The following is a 21,153-nucleotide window of genomic DNA, read 5'->3' on the forward strand; positions in this document are numbered from 1 at the left end:
ACTTGAAGGCAGCCAGGATTTAGGAGCTGTAATATCTTCCTGTCAAAGCCTGGTGATGCATTGCCCTGTCGGGGCTGACCTGTCAGCCCAACGCTGCTGCTGCCATCAGCTGAGCAATCACCTCACAGCCATCCTGTAAAACTGCAGCTCCCCAAACACCGAAATGGAGGGGTAGGACAGAGCTGGAATCAGCAGGCAGCCTTTCCATGGGAAGGGTGGGTTTGGACTCGTATGGCTGCTTTGTGTTCCCTTTCATTCCGATGGAAAAAGGCTCCATTTAATGATTAACAGCCATTCCCACCTCTCGGCCGGCTGGGCAGCCCCGTGTGATATGGTGCACTTGGAAAGCACAGAAAGATCAGTCTCTGCCAGACGTGGCATCCCCACAGCACCGGCCAGGAGACAAAAGCCTTTAGTGTTCCCAAAAAGAATTTAAAACATTTTACATCAAAAGGCTGCAGAAGTTCAAACATGTCACCGGCAGCCGGTGGCACAGGACAGGAGTGGCTTTGTCAGGAAGGCTGTGGAGAGGGGGGAATAACACTGAGCAGAAATTCTGTTACATACATTATTTTCAAGCTTTCTGTACATCTCCTCTATAATTAATACCTTCCACAGTGCACTGGGAACGAGAAACACAACCCACAGCAGCTTTTGGATCATGAATAGCTGTCAAAGAGCAAACCTTAAAACCAGGAGTGCTGCATGTTCTGCCCCTCTGCAGAAACCTCCTAATTTTGCAGTGATGGCTGAAGCCAGAGAGATCAAATTAGGAGCATCCACCAACCAGATCCCAGCTGGGCCAGCTTCTGCCTTCCTTGAGATCTTGCCTCTGCCATGGATGGTGAGACTTTTCAGCAGGCAAATGAAGCTCTTCAGCAGGTTTCTGCTCATGGCCAGGTCCCTACAGAGTAGGGAAGACTTTAATCCTGGGCTTGAACTAGTGCCAGCCATTTGAGCAGAGCTCATGGATGTGAAAAGTGCCATGTTAAATGCAGGATCTGAACAGAAAACTCGTGTAGGGATTAGGAAATCCTACACAGGGAATTACATACCTGAGAGAGCACTGCAGCCAAGTATGGGTGAAAGGGGGATGGAAATGGCTGCTTTGGCAGAAACATCTCCGTGCCAGCCCGGCAGGCAGGGCTGAGCCCAGCCCGGGGCTCTGGCTGCCGAGGCTGCTGATGCTCGCAGCTGCTGAGTCAGCAGCCGCTCCTCGGCACAGCCCGGCCCTGCTGAGCCCTGCTGGGTGCTGTGCCCGGGATCGGGCTGGGATCAGCCTGATGTGCCCGGATGCGGGCTGGGATCAGCCCTGATGTGCCCGGGTGCGGGCTGGGATCAGCCCCTGCTGTGCCCGGGTTCGGGCTGGGATCAGCCTGATGTGCCGTGCCGTGCCGTGCCGTGCCGTGCCCTGCCGGGTGCTGTGCCCATGTACGGGCTGGGATCAGCCCTGCTGTGCCGTGCCGTGCCCTGCTGTGCCCTGCCGGGATCAGCCCTGCTGTGCCCTGCCGGGATCAGCCCTGCTGTGCCCGGGTTCGGGCTGGGATCAGCCTGCTGTGCCCATGTGCGGGCTGGGATCAGCCCCACTCCTGTGCCGGCTGAATCCCCTGTCCCTGCCTGTCCCAGGCCTGGCTGCAGCCCTGTCCCGGGTGATGTGGGGCTGCAGAGCTCTCCGCCCTGGCTGGCACCATCACCCTGCTGCCCACAGCCTGGCTCCCTTCTCCCCTGGCTCCAGCAGCTCTTAGCCAGGCTCCAAGTTTAGATACTCCCGCTCCAGGCTGGGCGTGGATCCCCAGCCCAGCAGGGAGTGAAAGGCTCTTTATCCCACCTTTCCTTCGCCTGTTTGTTTGATCCCTCCCACAAGTTTTTCCGGTGCCGCGGTTTTCACTTCTGCCTGGTTATGCCACGGGTTTCAAACCTGAATGGAGTATTTATCTAAATATATCCAAATACATCCCTGTAATTCCTCGCGACTTCTGGGGGCCGTGAGTGATCCAGGATACTTTTTGGACTTGGGCAAAGGGGCAAATGGCTGCAGGGTAATTCAGCGTTGTCCTGCAGGCCGAGCCAAAGGGGGCTGGCAGGTCCAGGTTAGGCTGGCGTTCCCCTGCCCCTGGAGCCTGTGTCACCCAGGGCAGCTGTGACACGCCTGCCGTGCCTCCCCGTGCCTCCACACTCGCTTTTCTAAGAGGAGCAGAGACAAAATTATATTAATGAGAGCCTTGATGCTTAGCAGAGCTACAGCTCCTGAGGAGAGGTGGGTACTGGTTCTTCTGGCAAGTGGCTAAATAGGGGTGAATATTTAAGATGCTGTATTTATTCAGGCTGTAATGACATGCTGCTTTTTTTTGAGAGAGTATGTTTCATCAAAAGCAAGTGTTCTGTTCCCTGTTCCCTATGTTGTGTGGTGGCATTTCCTCCTCCCCTGTACTTTTTATTTTTTGGCTAATTAAACTATTCAATTACAATTCCTTTTTTTCTTTTTTTTTTTTTTTCCCTTTTTCTCATTTCACTGCTGTGCCATTTTACTTCAGTTTATTTTGTGTTTTAAAATGGCTTCTATTTAAATTTGGAAGGGAAGAAAAATAAATCTGCTAAATATATTTCTATTCAGATCATATGTTGTGGCTTTTCTCTTTTTGAAGAATGAGGTCTAATTTTTGAACCTGAATTCACTTGGCACAAGTCTTGGCTTCAGCAATGCTGGGTTTCCTTTTGTTTTAAAGTAATTCCCTTTTTCCTACTGCTGGGATGCATTTATGTCTTCGTGCTAGCAAAGCTTTTAGGCATGTGTTTGGTTTGAAAATGTTCGTCGGAGCAAATATGGGCAGAGGATTTGAGGATGAGGCTGTCAGTGACTTTTATGGTGTTTTATGGTGGTCCTTGGTGAGATGCTGTGGACCTGGAGCACCATCAGTCCTTTCCCACTACCCATGCACATCCACTTTGGATAAATCTTTGCAAAAAGATGCAGCACATCATTTTCCTTTCCTTTTTGTCCCTCTCTCTGAAAAGCCAGGCCTTGTTCCTTTCACGTAGGGTAGGGTGGGGTTTGGGGTTTTTTTTGAGGGAAAGGGAGTTTACTAAATATTTGCTGCATTCAGAAGAGAGAAAAGGTAGAAATAAGCAGGAGAATCTAAGGTATATTCAACAGCAGAGGGATTAATTCACAATTATGTGAAGTTGGAAGTTTTTTTAATTGATTAAAGCTTTATCTTAAGCACTTCAGCATGGCTAGAATATGTTTCTCAGTGAGGAATGTGTGACTGAGAAACATGGAAAGAACAGCTGGGGGAAAAAATAGCTAAGAAAAATAGAGATTTTATGGTGTTTCTGACAAGCTGTGTCACTGCCTGTTGTCCCTAAAGTCACAGTCCTCAAAGCTGGACTGTTTGGGTCATCTGAGTTCCTGGGCTTTCAGAGGGGTTTGAGACACGTTTTTCTGTGAATAGGAATTTCTGACAAGGATGTGTAACTTAGCTGCACCCTTCTGAGAAGGTTTTCTGGAGGACAGAGGAACTGTGAGGCTGTTAGTTAGCCCCAGTCCCAATGCTGCTTGTTTTGCTCTCTCTACTTAAAACTTCATCTGCTGTAGCAAGAAAGAAAGCAAAATGTAGATGCTTCAGAGCAAAGGTATGAATAAAATCTTCTGCCTATAGAAAATGGGAGATGGAAAACCACAGCTCCAGCAAGCAAGCATGACTAAACCAAATGTATGCATTGAGGGAGAGAAGCCCTTAGCATGCATGGTAGCAGAAGATGTCATATAGGAGATCTGATTTATGGTGGAAACCTCGACTTTTGGCCACGCTCTGAGGTCAGGTTTCTGAGTAAAGCCTGCATTGCTGAGTCAGGCCAGTGGGTCCTTGAATTTTCTGGTCTGAACATGATGTAACATCGCTCCTCTCTAGCCTCAGGTTCAGGTACTTGGTGGGTGGAGTGGGGTCCTGTTTGTGGCTGTGTATTCTTCATGGGGAGTGGGTAAGTTTAGTGCCCATGCCCAGCTGTGAGGTGCTCCAGCCCTTCCCCATCTCAGGGGATAATGCAGTAAGACACAGAACACCTTTGTGGAGGGAGCCCTGGGGTGGCTCAGCCTTGATGGCAGAGCCATGCTGGGGTCTTGGGAGTGTGATGGGTGCTCAGCACCCCGCAGGACCTGCCCTGTGCCCTGCACCTCGTCCCCTTGCTCTGGAGGTCCTGTAGCCCCTGCAGCCCTGTCCTTTACCCTGCAGCCCCGTCCCCTTGCTCTGGAAGTCCTGTAGCTCCTGCAGCCCTGTTCTCTTGCCCTGGGGGTCCTGTAGCCCCTGCAGCCCTGTCCCCTACCCTGCAGCCCTGTCCCCTGGCCTGTCCCCTGCCCTGTCTGTGCCCAGCAGCCCCTGACCCGCGGCGCTCCCCTCCCCTGCTGGTGGGGTGCCCGGGGTGCCCCCCTGCCCGGCGGCAGCGCTGATCCTGCCCCTCGGAGGCTGGATCTCTGCTCATTAGCTGCTGTTTGCTGAAACCGGATACCTGGGGCACCCCCGCCAGCCCGGAGTCCCCGGGCTGCAGCTATTTAAAAGGACAAGGGCAGCCTCAGAACTTCCACCTCTTTCACATCCATGTGCCTCCCAGCGCCCGCTCCCCACCGCCCTTCTCTCCTGGCTGCCTGCAGCATCCATGACCCACGAGAGCAGCGACGGCCCGAGGGGGACGTGCCAGCCCCGGGGAAGGATTATCTGCTGAATTTGGGGGGACCCCAGAGAGCCCCGGCTGGCCCCGGGCCCCTCACCCCGGCCGCCTCTCCCGGGTTCGCAGCGCAGGAGACACCTTGAGGGGAACGAGGGAGGAAGGGGCTTTGTTTGAGTTTTTTCTTCCTCCTTTTTTTTTTTTTATTTTTTAAATCGTTATTATTTTTAAAGAAGTAGCAATTGTCGTGAGCTGCTGGGACAAATGAATGCCCACGGGCATGGGGTTGCACGGAGATGCTGCTCAGGCTCTCAGCTCGCTGCAGAGTAAGTGCCCGAGGCAGAGGTGCTGCCAGGGGGAGGGAGCAGGGCAGGGGCACCGGGGATGCAGGGAGGAGGTGGCACCGCTGCCCTCACCTCCTCAGGGAATCAGGACAGCAGGGACCTGCCGGTCACCCTGGGGCTCCACGGCTGGCTGGGTGGGACTTTGGATGAGGAGGGGAAGCAGAGATGAAGGTTTTATCCACATGTGGAAGTCCCCTCTCCTGCCAGAGCTGGCCAAGAGGATTTGGGATCCAGCTTGTTCTGATGGACCTCGCATAGGGAAACTCACTGCCCCGTTCCTGCCCTCCGGGATGCAGATTCCATCCCTCGGTGCTGGGAGGAGAGGGGCTCTGGAGATGCCCTGGGGAAGCAGAGCAGCTCAAGGAGGGGAACAGGGGCATGGGGGACTTTTCTCCCCCAAGCCTGAGTCCCATCCACAGGCTCCCAGTTGCCTGCACCAAGCGCTGATCCCAATGGAAAAGCCATGTCAGGTACTTTATAAGGTGGGTCCAGGCTGGTTTGGGGCTCCTGGCCCTGGACAGGTGAGTGCAGGGGGCTGCAATTTCCATCGTCAGAGAAGAGCCTGGGCTTCCCCTGGGGCCTGGACAGGGTCTTCAATTCTTTCCTAGCAGTTCTGGCCAAAAGAGTTTCTTTTTTTTCTTTTTTTCTTTCTTTCTTCTTCTTTTTTTTTCCCAAATTATTTATTTATTTAGTATAATTTCTCGTAAATGCTTCGCTATTACAGAGGAGGGCAGCAGAGAGAGGCAGTAAGGACATCCTTAAATAATTTTCATTTCTCAAAATCTGCCTTTTCCTCTTCTCTCTAAGTCCAGAGGAGAGATCCTTGGGGGGTGGGAGGCACATCTGCATTGCAAATAAAAATAATAATTACAACCACCAACCAACCAGCAACAAAAAATGTAACAGCTAAGAAAAAACACTTGAAATCACGGACTTTGGGAATCAGAGATCACAGAAATTGCACTAATTATAAGGAGAGGAAAAAAAAAGGCAAGAAATCCAGCGACCATGGGCCAGCCTGGCTTCCTAGAGTGTACTTTGTGTTCTCTCTCCTTTTTCCAAGGTAATTGCAGTCTGCCGAGAGGGAGTTAAATGGGATTAAAAGATCTGTGTAAGCAAAAGGACCCAGAAGAGAAGGAGGAAGGAGTGAGCCGTCCGGGCCAGGGGTGTCTGTGACACAGCTGAACCCCTTAGCGAGGCAGAGAGCCGAGCTCCTGGGAAGGATGTACCCACAAACCGCCTTATCCCCCGATTTCTGATGGATTGCCGCAAAAATTGCCCGAAAGAGACAATGCACTAAACGTGATGGAGCCGGAATCAGAGCCGGTCTCCAGACTCAGAGCTACAGCGGCAGGCAGGGGGTGAGTACAAACTCCGCTACTCCCGGCGCTGGGGAAGGGAATCCCGGGCGGGCTGGGGGTGCCGGGGAGCCGCGGGATCCCGGGAATTGGGAGCGGGGTGGGGGAAGACATTCCTCTGCCAGGGGATGATGTGAAAACTCCGGCTCTGGAGAGGAGAACGGGCTGCGAGCGGGGAGGCCACGCTGCGGAGCGGGAGAAACGGGGCTGCGGTGTGCGGGGGATCGGCGGGGGGAGCCCCCAGCGCCCCAGCCCCACGCCCCGGGACGGGGCTCCCAGCCCGGGGGTGCTCCGGGAGGCGGTGCAGGACGCAGGAGCTGCCCCTCCAGCCCTCACCCTGCCCTGCCCGGGGGGGTCCCAGCCCTTCCTGCAGCAGGGGCTGCTGCTCCTCAGCCTGTCCCCGGGGACACGGGTACCTGGGTCGTGCTGCGGGAGGTGGGGGAGCCCGGGGGGCTGAGGCACGGCGGAGGTGCGCGGTGGCAGCTCCTCTTCATGTGCTCAGCGCGCACAAAACGCTGCTCCCTCTCCGTCCGTGTATGAAAGGATCCCGGCGCACACGCTGCCCGTCCCCCTTCTCCCACAGCTGGGGCCAAATTTTACTGTTTTCGTTGTTAAGCGCATTGTTGTTGGTGGTTTTGTTGTTGTTGTTGTTGTTATTTTCCTGGGATCCCGCAAAGGGTTAATCCCGCTGGCTGCGTTGTCGGATGTACTGATGATTTACCGACACTCCCTTGGAAAGGCTGGGATTCTTCTGCCTGGCAGTTTGAAAAAGTTGTGTACAGGATCCCTCTGCCCGGCTGGGCTGGGAGATGGGGGAAAGAGGGGGACCGGAGCCAGGGGATTTGGGGGCAGCCCCCCTCCACAGCCGGGGTCATCCTGCTGCCGCCCCTTCCCCAGAGCCGGAGGGTGAATGTGCAGCTCCCTTTGGAGGCTCAGTCTGTGCGTGGAGTTACACGGAGAGCCCAGACCCCTTCCCAGGGGCTGCATCTGCTCTCCTTGACAAGTTTTCTGTGTGTTTATATACTCACAAGGGCTGAATCTCAGGCGCTTTAGGGTTCTTGCGGTGTGGGGGTTTTCTTTGGGATTTTTTTTTTTCGTAGATGTGGCTGTGGCGTGTCTGGAGCCGCTGGTAACTGCAGCATCTCCCAGTTACACTTTTTTAGTGCTGGGAATGGTCTGGGAGAACCGCCTGGCACCCTGCAAGGGTGGCTGGCGTCAGAAAGGGAGCAGCCCCAAGGGGAACGGACAGATAAAGGTTCCTTTGAAGGAGCACGAGCAGCGTGTCACAGCGAGGGGACGGCTCTGGAGCGACACTTGGCACCAGGCACAGCCCCTGACAGGGCACCAGCTGCTCGGCCTGGCCGGGGCTCGGCGCGGTCACGCTATCCATGAGGACAGCGATGCTGCCCGGCTCCCAGGTGTGCCTGGGGACAGATCCGAGCCGTGTGAGCGCGGCTCAGGAGGGACCCGGGGCAGGCAGCGTGGCTCCCGGCCTGCCGGAGACCCGGCTCTGCCTCGGGGTGTCCCCGGCTGGCACAGCCCTGCCGTGGGCTTTGAGCTCAATCTGCCCTTGGTGTGTGCCGGTGCCGCGGCAGGAGCGCCTTTTGTTGGGGTCCGGGCTGGCCTGTCCCCTGCCGCTCCGGTCCCTCCTCAGCAGAGGTCGCTTGCTGCCCTTCGCATCGTCTCCCGCGGGGATTTTCGGGGCTGGATCTGAGTCTCCTGGCAGAGCGCCGTGCATCCCACCGGCCCCCCGGCTGCAGAATCCCCCCGGGGCCGCTGCTCTTGGGCAGGGTGCCCTGAGCCCGCTGCTGGCGTGGCCCTGGGCTGGCTGAGGGCTGTGTGCCTGGGGACAGCTGTGATGGCAGTGATCTGGTACTCCCGTGTGGCACTGGGGTCCCTCTGGTACTCCTGAAGCTGATTCTGGAGCAGGGCTGGTGGCCGGGCAGCTGGTGGCCCTACAGGAGACCTGCGGGTGATCCAGGGGAGGAGCGTCAGTCGCAGGGTGTGCTGGAGGACATGAGCTGCCACAGTTTGTAAAACCAGAAGAACACAAAGTTTTATAGGCTCTTCAAGCTTAGTGTGCCCATCTCGGTAATTTCTGGTGAGCACAGGCCCCCCAAAATACAGGGGAGGGTTTGCATTGCACTGCACATCGAGTCCAGGTGCTGTTCCACTGTGCGACTTTGGCCCATTCAGCCCCAGTGCCACTCGCTGGCCGTGGAGGAGGCTCGATGCTCCTGGGGACCTCTGATGGGTGACAGCCTGCTGTCACAGCCCTGGGGGGGTGGCACAGTGCTGCTCTGGGGCTGCCTGGCCCGTCTGTGTGCACACATGGTACTACAGCATCCACCCGGCACCATCAGGGTGGGTCAGCCCTGGGAAGGCCTGAAAGAGCTGGAGGGAGGCATGGATCCTTTTCAAGAGGAAAAGAGGATTGCTTGCAAGCTAGGCAGGTGAGCTGGGGACAGATTATGGCACTGCTGGACAAATTCAGCAATAGGGTGGCAAATGATGTGTGTGCTGGGTGCTTGGGGGTAGAGAGGAGGCAATTGCACCTGGAGATGTATCTCATGAGGGATAGACAGCATCATAGTCCAGGACCACCCTCCTGCTATTTCCATGTGTCTCTCTGAGTGTGTGCTTTATTAAAATAAAGCTCCAGCTTCATCTTTCTGCAATGGGTTGAGGGGTTAAAATCTGCCCTGCTTTATATCTCTGTTCATGGAGATTCTGTTACTGACTGAAGGTTGCCCAGGTTTGTGGTGAGATTGGTGTTGGAAATCTCTGCCCAGGGACAAACACAGGGTTTCTGGGGTTTTTTTCCCGCCTTCCCTTTCTTTGCCAATTTGTTGGGGACATAAGTAGAAATGATGGACGCTTTTACTGAAGCAAATGGAAACAATGGGGAATTCTATATGGCTCTGCCAAACCCCATTCACAAAATGAAGGAATGCAAAGGCATTTGTTGGAAGGACAAAAAAGGAGTTAGATGACAGATCAGGCTTAGCACTTCTGTTTGTCGAGGGCTCCAGTTACTGGAGAACACAAAGGCCAGGGCCAGCACTGAGTGTTGTCACTTCACACAGCAGCAAAGCCAATATCCCAGACAGACAGGGATGGGGAGCGAAGGGCAGGGAGTCGTGGGTTCCCAGGAAAGATCCCCCTCTGTGGAGAGCTGCTGGGAGCTGCCTGGAGGGTGTTTGAGTCTTATCAGTCTGGCATCTCTGGTGTGGGGGAGCAGGTTGGCACCAGGAGCAGCTCAGCCCTGGGACAGCTCTGTGCAGTGAATGCACAGCTCCAGTTCCAGCCAGGAGGACAAGGACCAGCAATTTGGGACCCTTCCGCCCTCTGTGTGCAGGTACCAACCTAAACCCCTGAGAGGATGAGGTGTGAGGTCACCCTGGCCATGCTGGTGCTTCATGCCACCTTCTGTGCACTGCAGGTCAGGGTGGCCCTCCTGGAGAAGTCCTGAGAGGAGCTGTAGGTGCCACATGAGCAAATAAATATCAGGCCTTTATGGATCCAGCTCTCCTGCTATGGGCAGGGACACCTTCCAGTAGCCTTGAACACTTCCAGAGATAGGGATTTCATTTTTCCTTACTTAATATTGACATTTTTCTAGATCACTCTGTTAAGAATGGATTTCTAGGGGCCATATCTCTTTGCCTCTCAATACTTTTCCTTAAAAATGTAGCTGCTGAATGGGGATTGAAAACTAATAGTATTTCAGTTGTTTCAGAAACTTTGCCCTTATCACACTGGGGTTTGCAGCAGTGCCTGTGCACAAAATCTTTGCCTGGAGGTGTAAGTCAATACCTCATTTATACTGCAGGAGAGGTCCAGCAAAGGAGTGAGCAGGGTCAATATGGGGACATCTACATAGTTGTGTGTTTCCATAGCTCTTGCCAGAAATTGAGGGGGAGTGGAGAAATACCATCATTTCCAGAAGCCCCAGAAGCTCCACAGAGGAGGCTGCTGGTACAAAATAAGATTTCTACCCCAAAAAGCTGGGATGGAATTGATGCACAGTACAATTTAGAGCCTCAGTTTGCAGGTTGTGATTTGCTTCCTGTTTGTCAAAACTGCTTGGGAGTCTTAGCGAATATCACCTCCAGTCATGTGCAAAGGATCTTAAGCCACACGTGCATTTTTCTCCTTTTTAAGATATACTGTCTGATCTACAGCTAGAAATGCAGATTTGCTTTTCTTGAAAAGCAATTTTCAGCCTCCAGCTGGCTTTGTGGTCTTTTGAACAGGAAGAATAGACACCTGAATGGAGAAAAGTGGTGGGGAATTGTTTTTCCACCTTGCAGTAATGTTTGCAATTTCAAAGCCATTTCCCCACTGTAAATGAGGGGAAACAACAAAATAAAAAATTAAATGCTGCCATGGGCCCTTGAAATAGTTCCTTCAGCTTCAACCCATCATCTAAACAAACAAGATGTCAAAATCATTTGGACTTCGTATTTTAAGGCAGGGCAAACCTTTTATTAAAAAAAAAAAAAGCTGGAATTGTGCCAAACCAATTCCAGAAATAGTGAGAAATTAGCTGATCACTATTATTTTACAGGTTGCCTCAGCTTTGTCAAATTGTCACTTCCTCGAGGACAGTTTGTGACCAAGTTTACCCTGAAGGCTCTTTGGTTCCTGCTGTCCTTAATTCAGTGCAGGGCTTCATTCCAGCACTTGTCTGGTTAGAAGGGAACAAGGGTGTTTGTGCTTCTCTGTCCCTCTCAGTTGTACTTTTCCTTGGACTCCTGGCACCGGTCAGTTCCCGTGGACTGATCCACAGGACTTTGCCAAAAGTAGGGAAGTAAAATTAAGCTGTAGTCAGTAACTTCAGTTTGCTGTGAAGGGAGTTGGTGTCTGCTTTGGAAAACTTTGAAGGCTCATGTGAGCTTACATCATGTGTGCTGTGGGGCACCTCTGCACCCAGGACTGCAGCAGTGGGTTGGGCTGGAAGGGACCATGAAAGTCCATCCCATTCCATCCCCTGCCATGGGCAGGGACACCTTCCACTATCCCAGGCTGCTCCAAGCCCTGTCCAGCCTGGCCTTGGACGCTTCCAGTGATGGGGCAGCCACAGCTGCTCTGGGCAGCCTGTGTCTCACCACCCTCACAGGGAACAATTTCTTCCTAATAAATTCAAAATCCTTCCTTTCAATTCAAAATCTGCCCACTTTCAGTTTAAAGCCTTCCTCTTTGTCCTGTCCCTCCATGCCCCTGTCCGAAGTCACTCTCCATCTCTCTTGGAGCCCCTTTAGGCACTGGAAGGTGCTCCAAGTTCTCTCTTGAGCATTGTTTTCTCCAGTCAAACAGCCCCAGGATCCTCACTGTGGTACTCACACAGCCTGTGAATAAAGGAAATAAACGCCTTTAGTGGTGTCTCTTGATAGAGTGGAAATCACAGCTCATGGGAGGAAGCTGAGATAAAGGCAAGGTGGGTTTGATAGCTCTATATAAGGAGAAAAATCTTCTTTACTCTTGCTACTCCAGCTGCTTATGCAGCTCTGTCGCTGCAGAGCTGTAACGGAAAAAGAGCCTGCATTAAAAACCCTGGGATAATTAACAGCCCCATCACTCACACCGCTGCCATTTGGAAGCTGCTTTTGCTTTTTCCATTAAGTTGGTGAATTTTGCCAAAGTGTTTTTCTTCAGTGTTTTGGCACCCGGCCCCACTCTCAGCTCTTGGTGTTGGCCATGTGAGGGGTCCAGGAGCAGGGCTGGGGCCAGCTGGATCCACACTGTGCATTCGTCTCCTTTACAGACTGAGAGTGTCACTGGAGTGAAATTACGTGCTGGATTTTCCCCCAAGACTTGTTCTCCTCATTGTGTCAATCAGCAGGGAGTTTGGTTTGTGAAGGTGCCCCTTAAAAAAACAAAAGTGGACTTCAGTGTGTTGTGAGCAGCAGTGGTTGTACAAGGTGATCCTCACCAGATCACAGGTGCTTAACACCTGGGACTGCTGCTGGTGATGACCCCCTTCCCTGTCCTCCTGTGTTCTCTTCAGGCAGCCAAGCTGGTGATCCCCAGCCAGGTCTTCACTCCACACACACGTGGAATTGTGCCCACATCTTAAACTCTGGTGGAGATGAGCACAGAAATTCAGGTTGCCTCGTGAAGTGGATTTTAGCCTCTCTCGTGCCAAAAAAAAAAAAATACTGCCAGAGGTGGCCATGAAGAATCATCATCCTGTCCTGCTTCCCTTCCTCCACTCCCTGAAGATGCTGGGGCAGCAGCTCTCCTTGGGCTTGGCAGTGTCTTCATCCCAACAGCTGTGTCCCAAGTGTTGGAGCTGTCAGAAAAGAACCAGAACTCCCCAGCTGGAGATCTCTGGAGCGTGGTGAGGGTCCCCTGGTTAGGATGTGGCTGGATGTAGGACATGGCAAAAGAACACCAGGACTGGGCTGTTCCTGGCTGTTCTTTCATAAACTAAAGCAGTCCCAGAGCTCCTGAAATGTACAGCCCAGTGTCAGGGTGATGGAAACACCTAAGTAGGGCATGGATTGTTTCAGCTCATTTCTTTCCCAGTTGATGTGGGACCACTCCAGTATTTTATCTCTTTAAGCCTTAAAATATTAGTTAGTGGCTGGATTCCTGGATGGATTTTTACATTCAAAGCCAGGTTTCCCCACTGATGTAAATCATTGTGGCTTTGTTTTAGATCTGGGAAAGGGTCTCCTGCACTGAGTGAGGATTGGCCAGGGTAATACATTGTCTCAGAGGATGATTTCTTGGGCTAGAGCTGAGGCTTGATGGCAGGAGAAGAGTGGTTTGATTCATGACTTGTGCATCAGATGTGGAGAGAGGAGCAAGCTGCACTTTGGCATGGCTTTGCACAGTCCAGTGCTCACACTGGCTGAAGTGAACAAACTGTCACTGAAGTGACAAACAGCCTGTGGATGTCCCACACTGCTGCCTCCTGGCTGAGGACTTTCTGTAGTTTACATTTCTGTCTATTCTTCCAGCAGCCTCTGCTGATGAAGCTGTTAAATATCCTCTCTAGAAGATGAGGGAATTCAATCTTCAAGCTTTCCACTGACAGCTTTAAGTGAGCCTAACCAAGGAGTTTCCCATGTTCTTTAGTTGGCTACAAAGCAAGGAAGCTGATGGGGGAAAGGGGGGGTTTAGTTACCTTTCTGGTAAAAGTTTTTTTCTCCAAGCTGCTGTTTTTGATGGCACTTGAAGGCTTCAAGCTGAGCTAACAGAGAGGTTTGTCAGATTCCCTCTCAGGCATGGAAGGGTGTGCAAGAGCACAGGGTTGGAAGTCGGTGGATCTCCCTCTTTCTAAACTTTCCTGCCATACCAGGCTTGTGAGAAGGTTCTCAGTGGCTCAGCACAGGGTGCTGAGTGGTGAGAAGCTGCCCCCATCTTTGCACCTGGGTGTAAAATGAGGAACAGACCCGTGCAGGATTTTGCATGCTTAGGACATTGTTGAGCACACAGTAAAGCACGAGGACTCAGGGTGTGTTTGCTGAGGGCACGGAGTGTCAGCCCTTTTCCTACCCATGTCCCCAGAGCCCTGCACGTGCACTCCTGGCAGGGCTTTTAGGCCTCCCAGCTTTGAATGATTTCTCCATTCCCTTGCATTTCTGGTGGTCTGTCCTAGGTGGGCTGAGTGCCAGAGAGCAGCAGCAGCAGAGGCACTGATGACCCAGCAGTGATGGCCCTGCCTCTCAAAACTCTGGGCTGGCCCTTGTTCAAGGCTCCTAATACTATTGGGAAGCCTTTCCATTAAGTTTAGTGGATTCTGGATGACTTTGAAGCAGAAAAATAAGGTCTCAGCCTGAATCTACTTCCTGGAGCCATGCTGGCACTGGCACTGCCTTTGCTGGACTTGGGATCAAGGAGAAGACCTTTAACAATGGAATTGGTTTTGTTACTGTTGTTGTAGAAATGCATTATTTTTTTTCTTCTCTTCCATTTTTAGGGGATTCTGCTTTCTCTGGACGATATTGTGTTTTACTTGGTTCCTGGGATTCACACAGGGAAATTCTGAAGGTAAACTACACGTTTTTGGTTTTTTTTCCCCTCTCTCCTCTTTCAACAAAAGTAAAAGCCAAGTGATTTGGTACCAGTGTAGGATTATAACTTAACAATCAATGTCTGAGCCCAGTGCACAGTTAGATGCATTTATTGCTGATAGCTGCAGTACATATGATATAGATGGTGCAGTTAAGAGCTGGCAAAAGAACCAGGTTTTGTACAGGTGATTACGTGTCCCACAGGATTTTCAGAGTGTTTTTGTCTGGTGGAACTGGTGGGAGTGAAGCACTTTGTGTCTAAAATGTCACTGGCATCTACCTGCACTTGCCAGGACTTAACTGCTCTTAGGAGCTGCCCCTTGAGACTGGGGCTTTATGGAATTTAAATGTCTCTGGCAGATTTTTCCGTGACTTTGGTGCACCCCAGGCACGCCTCTGCCAGCACAGGGGATGTCACACATACAGAAATAATGTGAGTTCTAAAGGCAAAAACAAATTTAAGGGAGGAAACTCCTGCAGGGTTCTTGACAATAAAATGGCTGTAGCTGGTTCAGTCTCTGTGCTGTAAGGGAATGTTCTATAGAGGAGTGACACCTTCAGCCTGTCCTCACACCTCCCTGGTGCTGCCAGGAACAGGACTCGGCTGAGGTACAATAATCAGTGACCCTACAAAAGGAGATTAAAACTTGAAAGCCAACAAAAACACAAAAAATTATATTAATCTTCAACAGTTGATAGTGGGTGCTAAGCATCTCTGCAATATCTGTTTGAAAAGGAGCCTTCTCCTCTTAAAATAGCAACACCTTTCCCACATGGCTGCTTTACATGGGTATTTGCTGGACGTGAACAGCTTCCCCTGCTGTCAGCAGACAACACTAAGTGGACTAGCAGGCTCCAGGGCTCTCCTCTCAGTCTCTAAAACATGAAGGAAAAATAGAAATTTGGTCAACACTCAGCTGTCAGCCAGCCCATGGACCACTTTTTACAGGAGGGAGGGAATAGATCCCCGCCATCAGCAATTTTGAAAAATGTAATATTTTCCAAATTCTGCCTCCATGCAAAGGAGGTGAACATCTGGCTGAATTACTTAGTCAAGCAGTTTTCAGAGCAAGTTTTATGTCAGCTCGTAAAGAGGCAGAACAAATACTGTGTCTTGGCATCTTGCTTTTCAAGTAGATTATAATAGGCTGTTTAGATTCACCTCTATCCATCATTTTACTCCTAAGATAATTATGGGATGGGGCCGTGTCTTTTGTTACCATCAATCTAAAGCAAACTCTTTTATTTCACTCTCATTGTGTTTACCTTGGTGTAGTTGATAGCTCCCCTCTGAGATACTTTCTCTGTGATAAGAGAATTTTGAAAAACTTGCCTGGTTTCCACACAATGAGAGAGAGCATTTCCTTCTGGGTGCCAGGAAACAAAACCTTCCAGGGAAGTAAGGGCTGGAAGAAAACCTGGGTGACTTGAGGCTGTGTTATCACCCAGAATTTTCAAACATGAGCCTCTGAAGCAGTAAGAAGTTGTTCAAAGGGCAGTGTGAGGATGAAATTAAGCCAGTGCTGTGGGATTTTGAAAATGCTCTGGCTGTTACTCTAAGGATTAGGAGTCTTCCTGTATGCTGGAAAATCAGGGAACACAGAGGATGATCTTTCCATGAGTGTTACAAATCCAAAAGATTGTGAGGTGAGTTCATTTGCTGTGTGCTGACTAAGGGTCTGGGCAGTAACTTTTGGAACTGCTGCATTTATTCAACCCAGTTTTAGCTGTGGGCATCTCATCTTGGCTGTCGGAATCTGGGAAGCTGCAAGTTATTCCTCTCCTGCCTTTTGGCTTCTTTTTCTTATACAGCTTTTTGTGTGGTGAAGGGGGGAGGGAAAGAAAGAGAGGGGAAGGAGAACAATAAAATATTTTTTCCCCTTTTTCAGAGATGATCATGCTGTTGTTCAGGAATCTCTGTGTATCTCACTTCATGCACAGAGTCTGATAGAAGTGTTTTTTCCCAATTGCTCGAATGTTGCTACAGGAATGTTGCTACTAGCTTTGAGGCACCTGGGATCAGGCAGCTCTCAGTGAATGTTCTTTTTAAATAATGTGTTTTGATGGAAAAATCCACAGAGGAAAATGTTTGAAGGGGAAAAAAATCCTCTGCTAAACTTGGAGCTGCTTCAGGAAGTCAGAATTACCTTGCATTTCACATTAGCTGATGACATCCCGTATCCCAGGAGATGTGACCCAACAGCCCAGACGCTTGGATGGGATGGAGAGGAGAGGAGAGGAGATGGGCTGGGTGCACAGGAGCCCTGAGCTCTGTGCCTGGACCTGGTGCTGGAAAGTTCATGTGTGTCCTGCAGGAGGATGCTTTAATGGGATTTTGCGTGGGCACCCAGAGTTTGGCTCCACCTTAGCGGGTTCTGAGGGAGAGGAGTGGTTGGGCTGTGCTTTTTTCCCTTAAGCACTCCTGGATGCCGTTGCTAACGAGGCACTGGGATTGCAAACGGCAGCAGCATCCTCTGAGCACAGAAACATCCTTAGGTCTTTGCAGAGCAGCTACCAAATAAATAACTCCTAGAGCGTGCAGCATTTCTAGCAGAGACAGCCCCTGTCTGCCTCTGAGGGAGAACCTAAAAATACATGTAGAAATTGGAAGCTGGAGACTAGCTGCTTGCTTAAGTGGTAAATTTATTTTCTTAGGGATAAATCCTGATGCCTTTGAAGTCTGTGGCAAAGGTCCCACTTCTCTTCACTAAAGCCAGGCTTTGGCCTTTGCTTTTTCATGGGCTCTGGAGATCATCCAGAATGAAGACACTGCCATGATTCTTCTGCTGAGTGCAGAGAGGGGAAGGCTACTGAGAGACAGATCTGTTGGACAATATGGAATAAAACCAGTGGGGGACCAAGGATCTCAGAGAATGGGAGAAATGCTGTCATTAACACTTGAACATGCTGTGCAGTAAATTACCCCTCTGCACAGAGTGGGAACGTTTCCATCCTTTTCTACATCTGACGCACCTTCTGCAGGGTAGTGTCTGCTAGAAAATGAGTCAAGCTGCTTTAAAAAAGGAAGGTGAGAATAAAGCTAAACTCAGGCAAAGTAAATACTGATTGACTCGTTCCTAATATACAAAAATGACCGAGGTTTTTGCCAAAGTCAAGGAACAGAGGTTTTCTCATCATTCTCCTCACTTCTTGGCCAGCAGCATTCAGGTCTCAGACTGCTTGAGTCTACAACCCTTCTAGCCAACACCAAGGGGCTCTTTATGTGCCAGTTCTCCAAATATTGTGTTCTGTGCAGAACATTTCATAATTAAGGGTGAAAGCAACTGAATACCAAGGCCCCTTTAGAAAACGAGGTAGTTTTTTTGTTTTTTTTCCTTTGGAGGACTGTTGCATGGTGTTAGCCATGATTGGCACCACCACCTTTCTGAGTGTTAAGTTCTTGCCTTGCAACATTAGCATTTGGGTTGTACAACCCTGACTGGCTTCCCCAAAGAGCACTGAAATGAGATAGCTGGCTGGTCCAGGAGTGATGGGGATGGCATTTGGGCAGGAAGAGGGGAGGAAGTGCAGTTATCCTAGCTCACTGTCACCAGTGCTAGTGTCACAGGAATCAAGAACACCTTAACAGGGTCATTTGGGTTGGAAAACCCTTACAATCCTCAAATGCAGCTGTTAACCCAGGGCTGCCAAGCCCACCACTAAACCATTAGATGTCCCCAAGTGCCACATCTGATGTATTTTGAACATTTCCATGGATGGTGACTCCACCACTTCACTAGGCAGCTCTTTCCAATGCTTTACAAACCTTTTGGTAAAGAAGCCTTTCCTACTATTCATTCTAGCACCACCTTCCCCACATCCCCAGCACAACTCGAGGGCTTTTCCTCTCATCCTATGACTAGTTACCTGGGAGCAGAACCTGACTACAACCTCCTGTCAGGGAGTTGCAGAGAGTGAGAAGCTCTTCCCTGAGCCTCCTTTTCCTCTAGGCTGAGCTCCTTTAGCTGCTCAACACAGGATCTTTTTCAGGTCTGGGCACATTTACCTTTGCAGCTTTGCTCACGTAGACCTCGGCATCTTCTGCTAAATAATTCAGCTGAGGCTGCTGCCAGCTGGCCCCAGTTTGTGTTGCTGTTGCCTGCTAATCTGAGCTGTGAATGACTGCTGATAGACCTCGGAGGCAGAAGGCAGGGGGTTCTGCTTGTCTGTCCATTGCAAATTCCTCCTGGGGTTGGGGGAGAAAGGTTCTCTGGGCATCAGTCCCTCTCCTCCTGGCTTGAGCCAGGCACCTGGCTCCTAGGTGACATTATACAGGAGGCAAATCTCATCTCCACTACTCAGTGGCAGCCATAACCAATTTCTGATCTCTTTACAAACCAAGTCTGGTTCCAACCTATTAAAATAATTCATTGCTGTAAGATGATCTGCTGGGGAAAAAAAAAAAAAAGTACTGTTGAGAACCTTGAGCAGTTCACTAAAATCTAGGTGTAATTTTTTTCACGCTGGGAGGCACCTGCACTTCCCTAAACTCTCCAAAGATCAAAAGCTGCTGCTTGCTAGCTTGGGGAGAGACAGATACCAGGCTTTTGCTTCCTCTGGAAGTTTTGTTACTTGCCCTCTGGGGATACAAAATTTTGCAATCCCAGCTCAATCTGTTGTTTGAATTCCTTTCCAGCTATGTGGTCAGTACTCAGAATTAAATGCCAGAAATAGGACTAGGGGTGTTCAGTGGGAAATTTCCTTGTAGTGAGGTCAGCTCCCTCCAGAACATGTGAGCTGGTCCCTGGTGGGACAGGAGAACTCACCAGATGCACCTCGGAGCTGATGCATTTTGGCAATTGCTGGTAATCACGTTGAGCATGCACTTGCTCCTCACACAATGTGAGAAGAGCTGTGAGTTCTCCATGCTGGTTATGGGAATATATATGTGAGAGGGTGGGATTGGATTACAAATTGGGATTTCTTGTAGCCTGTTGGCTTTGTGCATGGATTGTTTTGACCTCCCTGCACACCCATCCAGCCCTTGGGCCGCCCAGCACCTCACATAATCTTTGTGCTTCCCTTTCAGATGTGGATGTTCTTCAAAGACTGGGCCTGTCAGGGAAAAGGCCATCGAGTGGATGGTCCTCCTCACGTACAGTTCCTCAAGGAGTCATTCCTTTCAAATCAGGGGTCATCTTCACTCAGCGAGCCCGTGTGGAGGCACCGCTCAGCGCCCTCCTCCCCGCGGGCTCCAGCTCTGACCTGCTCCTGGTGCTGAGCCTCTGCTCCCACCGCATCAACAACGCTTTTCTCTTTGCTGTCAGGAGCAAAAAGAAAAAACTGCAGCTGGGGGTCCAGTTTGTGCCTGGGAAGATCATCGTGTACGTGGGCCACAAGCGCTCTGTATATTTTGATTACAATGTCCACGATGGCCAGTGGCACAATATGGCCATCAACATTCGTGGCCAGACAGTCACTTTATTTACTTCTTGTGGGAAGCGCAGAGTACATGCGGATTTGCATTTTAAAAAGGACGAGGCGTTGGATCCACACGGATCTTTCCTCTTTGGGAAGATAAGCCAGCACTCCGTGCAGTTCGAAGGAGCCATCTGCCAGTTTGATATTTATCCTTCCGCCAAGGCAGCTCATCATTACTGTAAATACCTGAAAAAACAGTGCAGGCAAGCAGATACCTACCGGCCAAACCTGCCCCCTCTCATCCCCCTCCTGCCCAGGGATCCCAGTGCCTCTCCCAGTACCCCACAGCGTACGGAGCCCTCGCTGCAGGGTCTGAAAAACCTGACCACTGCTGCCCCAAACTTGGAGTTTGGCAGGGTCACTGCACCCATCAAGACGAGGGGTTCAGGTACAACAACCCCCACATTGCTGTCAACCCCACCATCACGGCCGAGACTGACTACCAAAGCCACCAAGGTCACAGTGGCCCCAGCTGTTCTGTCAAGTACTAAATCACAGGTACCCACCCAGTCCCCTCGGGGCGTGGGGACAACCCTCAGGGTGTCTCAGCCCACTCCCAGCACACGCAGGGAGAAAACTCCCCTTCCCACTGCTAAAAGGGCCCCACCAACGAGCCAGAGCCCGGTCACGGCCAGCAGGAAGGAGTCAGAGCAAGAGACCAAAAAGAAGATCAACCAAAAACCAACCATTGAGCCCCCTGAAGCGCTCAGTACTGTAAAGCCACTGAGGAGGGTGACTGATAACACAACGAGCAATGTCCACCTTGTCACCCTAAAGCCAACCCTGCAGAACCCAAGCCGTGGGCCCATCCCAAAGAAGCCGTCCCCCACCAGGAGAGTGGATCCCAGCATCATCCCTCTGGTGTACACCAAGCCACCCCTGGGGTCTGCCCGGCCCAGCTCCAGAGCCAGGGCCTTCAACCTCACAACCCCGGCTGCCACAGATGGCTATCAAATCTTTGACCCCTTGGGACCCACTCCGTTTCCATTTTTACTGGGATTTCCAGGAGTGAAAGGAGAGAGAGGACCTCAGGTATGTTCAGGCTCTTCATGGTGGCTATTCCCAGTCAAAGTTCGGCTCAAGGGCTTGCAGACCACAAGCTCCAAGGGTTTCTGGGAAGCTCATCCAAGTGTGGCAGCCGAGCCCTGCTGCATTCCTGATCATCACAATTTTAACATAAATCTCAGTTTGAACCTGAGTGTTCAGTGATGGTGGATGCCATGAAACATTTGTGGTTAAAGTCGCTGCTTAACATCAGATTTCTAAAAAGAAAGGGAAAAAAAAAAAAAGATAAATCCTACCTTCTTTTCCTTTAAATTGCTGGCTAAAATTTGAGTGACCAGG

The 21,153-nt window shown here is 50.9% G+C and overlaps 1 protein-coding gene across 1 annotated transcript in view; it reads left to right on the forward strand.

Annotated features, from left to right (window-relative positions):
- The first annotated feature begins 5,845 nt into the window (after positions 1-5,845).
- COL27A1 (collagen type XXVII alpha 1 chain) overlaps positions 5,846-21,153 on the forward strand; it is a 141,642-nt gene continuing 126,334 nt past the window's right edge. Inside the window, exons 1-3 of the mRNA XM_041406960.1 lie at positions 5,846-6,367; positions 14,295-14,365; positions 19,418-20,841. Coding sequence (XP_041262894.1) covers positions 6,312-6,367; positions 14,295-14,365; positions 19,418-20,841 — 1,551 coding nt within the window. The 5' untranslated portion in view covers positions 5,846-6,311. The remainder of the gene's footprint in view (positions 6,368-14,294; positions 14,366-19,417; positions 20,842-21,153) is intronic.

This window comes from Onychostruthus taczanowskii, unplaced genomic scaffold (genome assembly GCF_017590055.1).
Source record: "Onychostruthus taczanowskii isolate IOZ18803 unplaced genomic scaffold, ASM1759005v1 scaffold25, whole genome shotgun sequence".
Taxonomy (NCBI): domain Eukaryota; kingdom Metazoa; phylum Chordata; class Aves; order Passeriformes; family Passeridae; genus Onychostruthus; species Onychostruthus taczanowskii.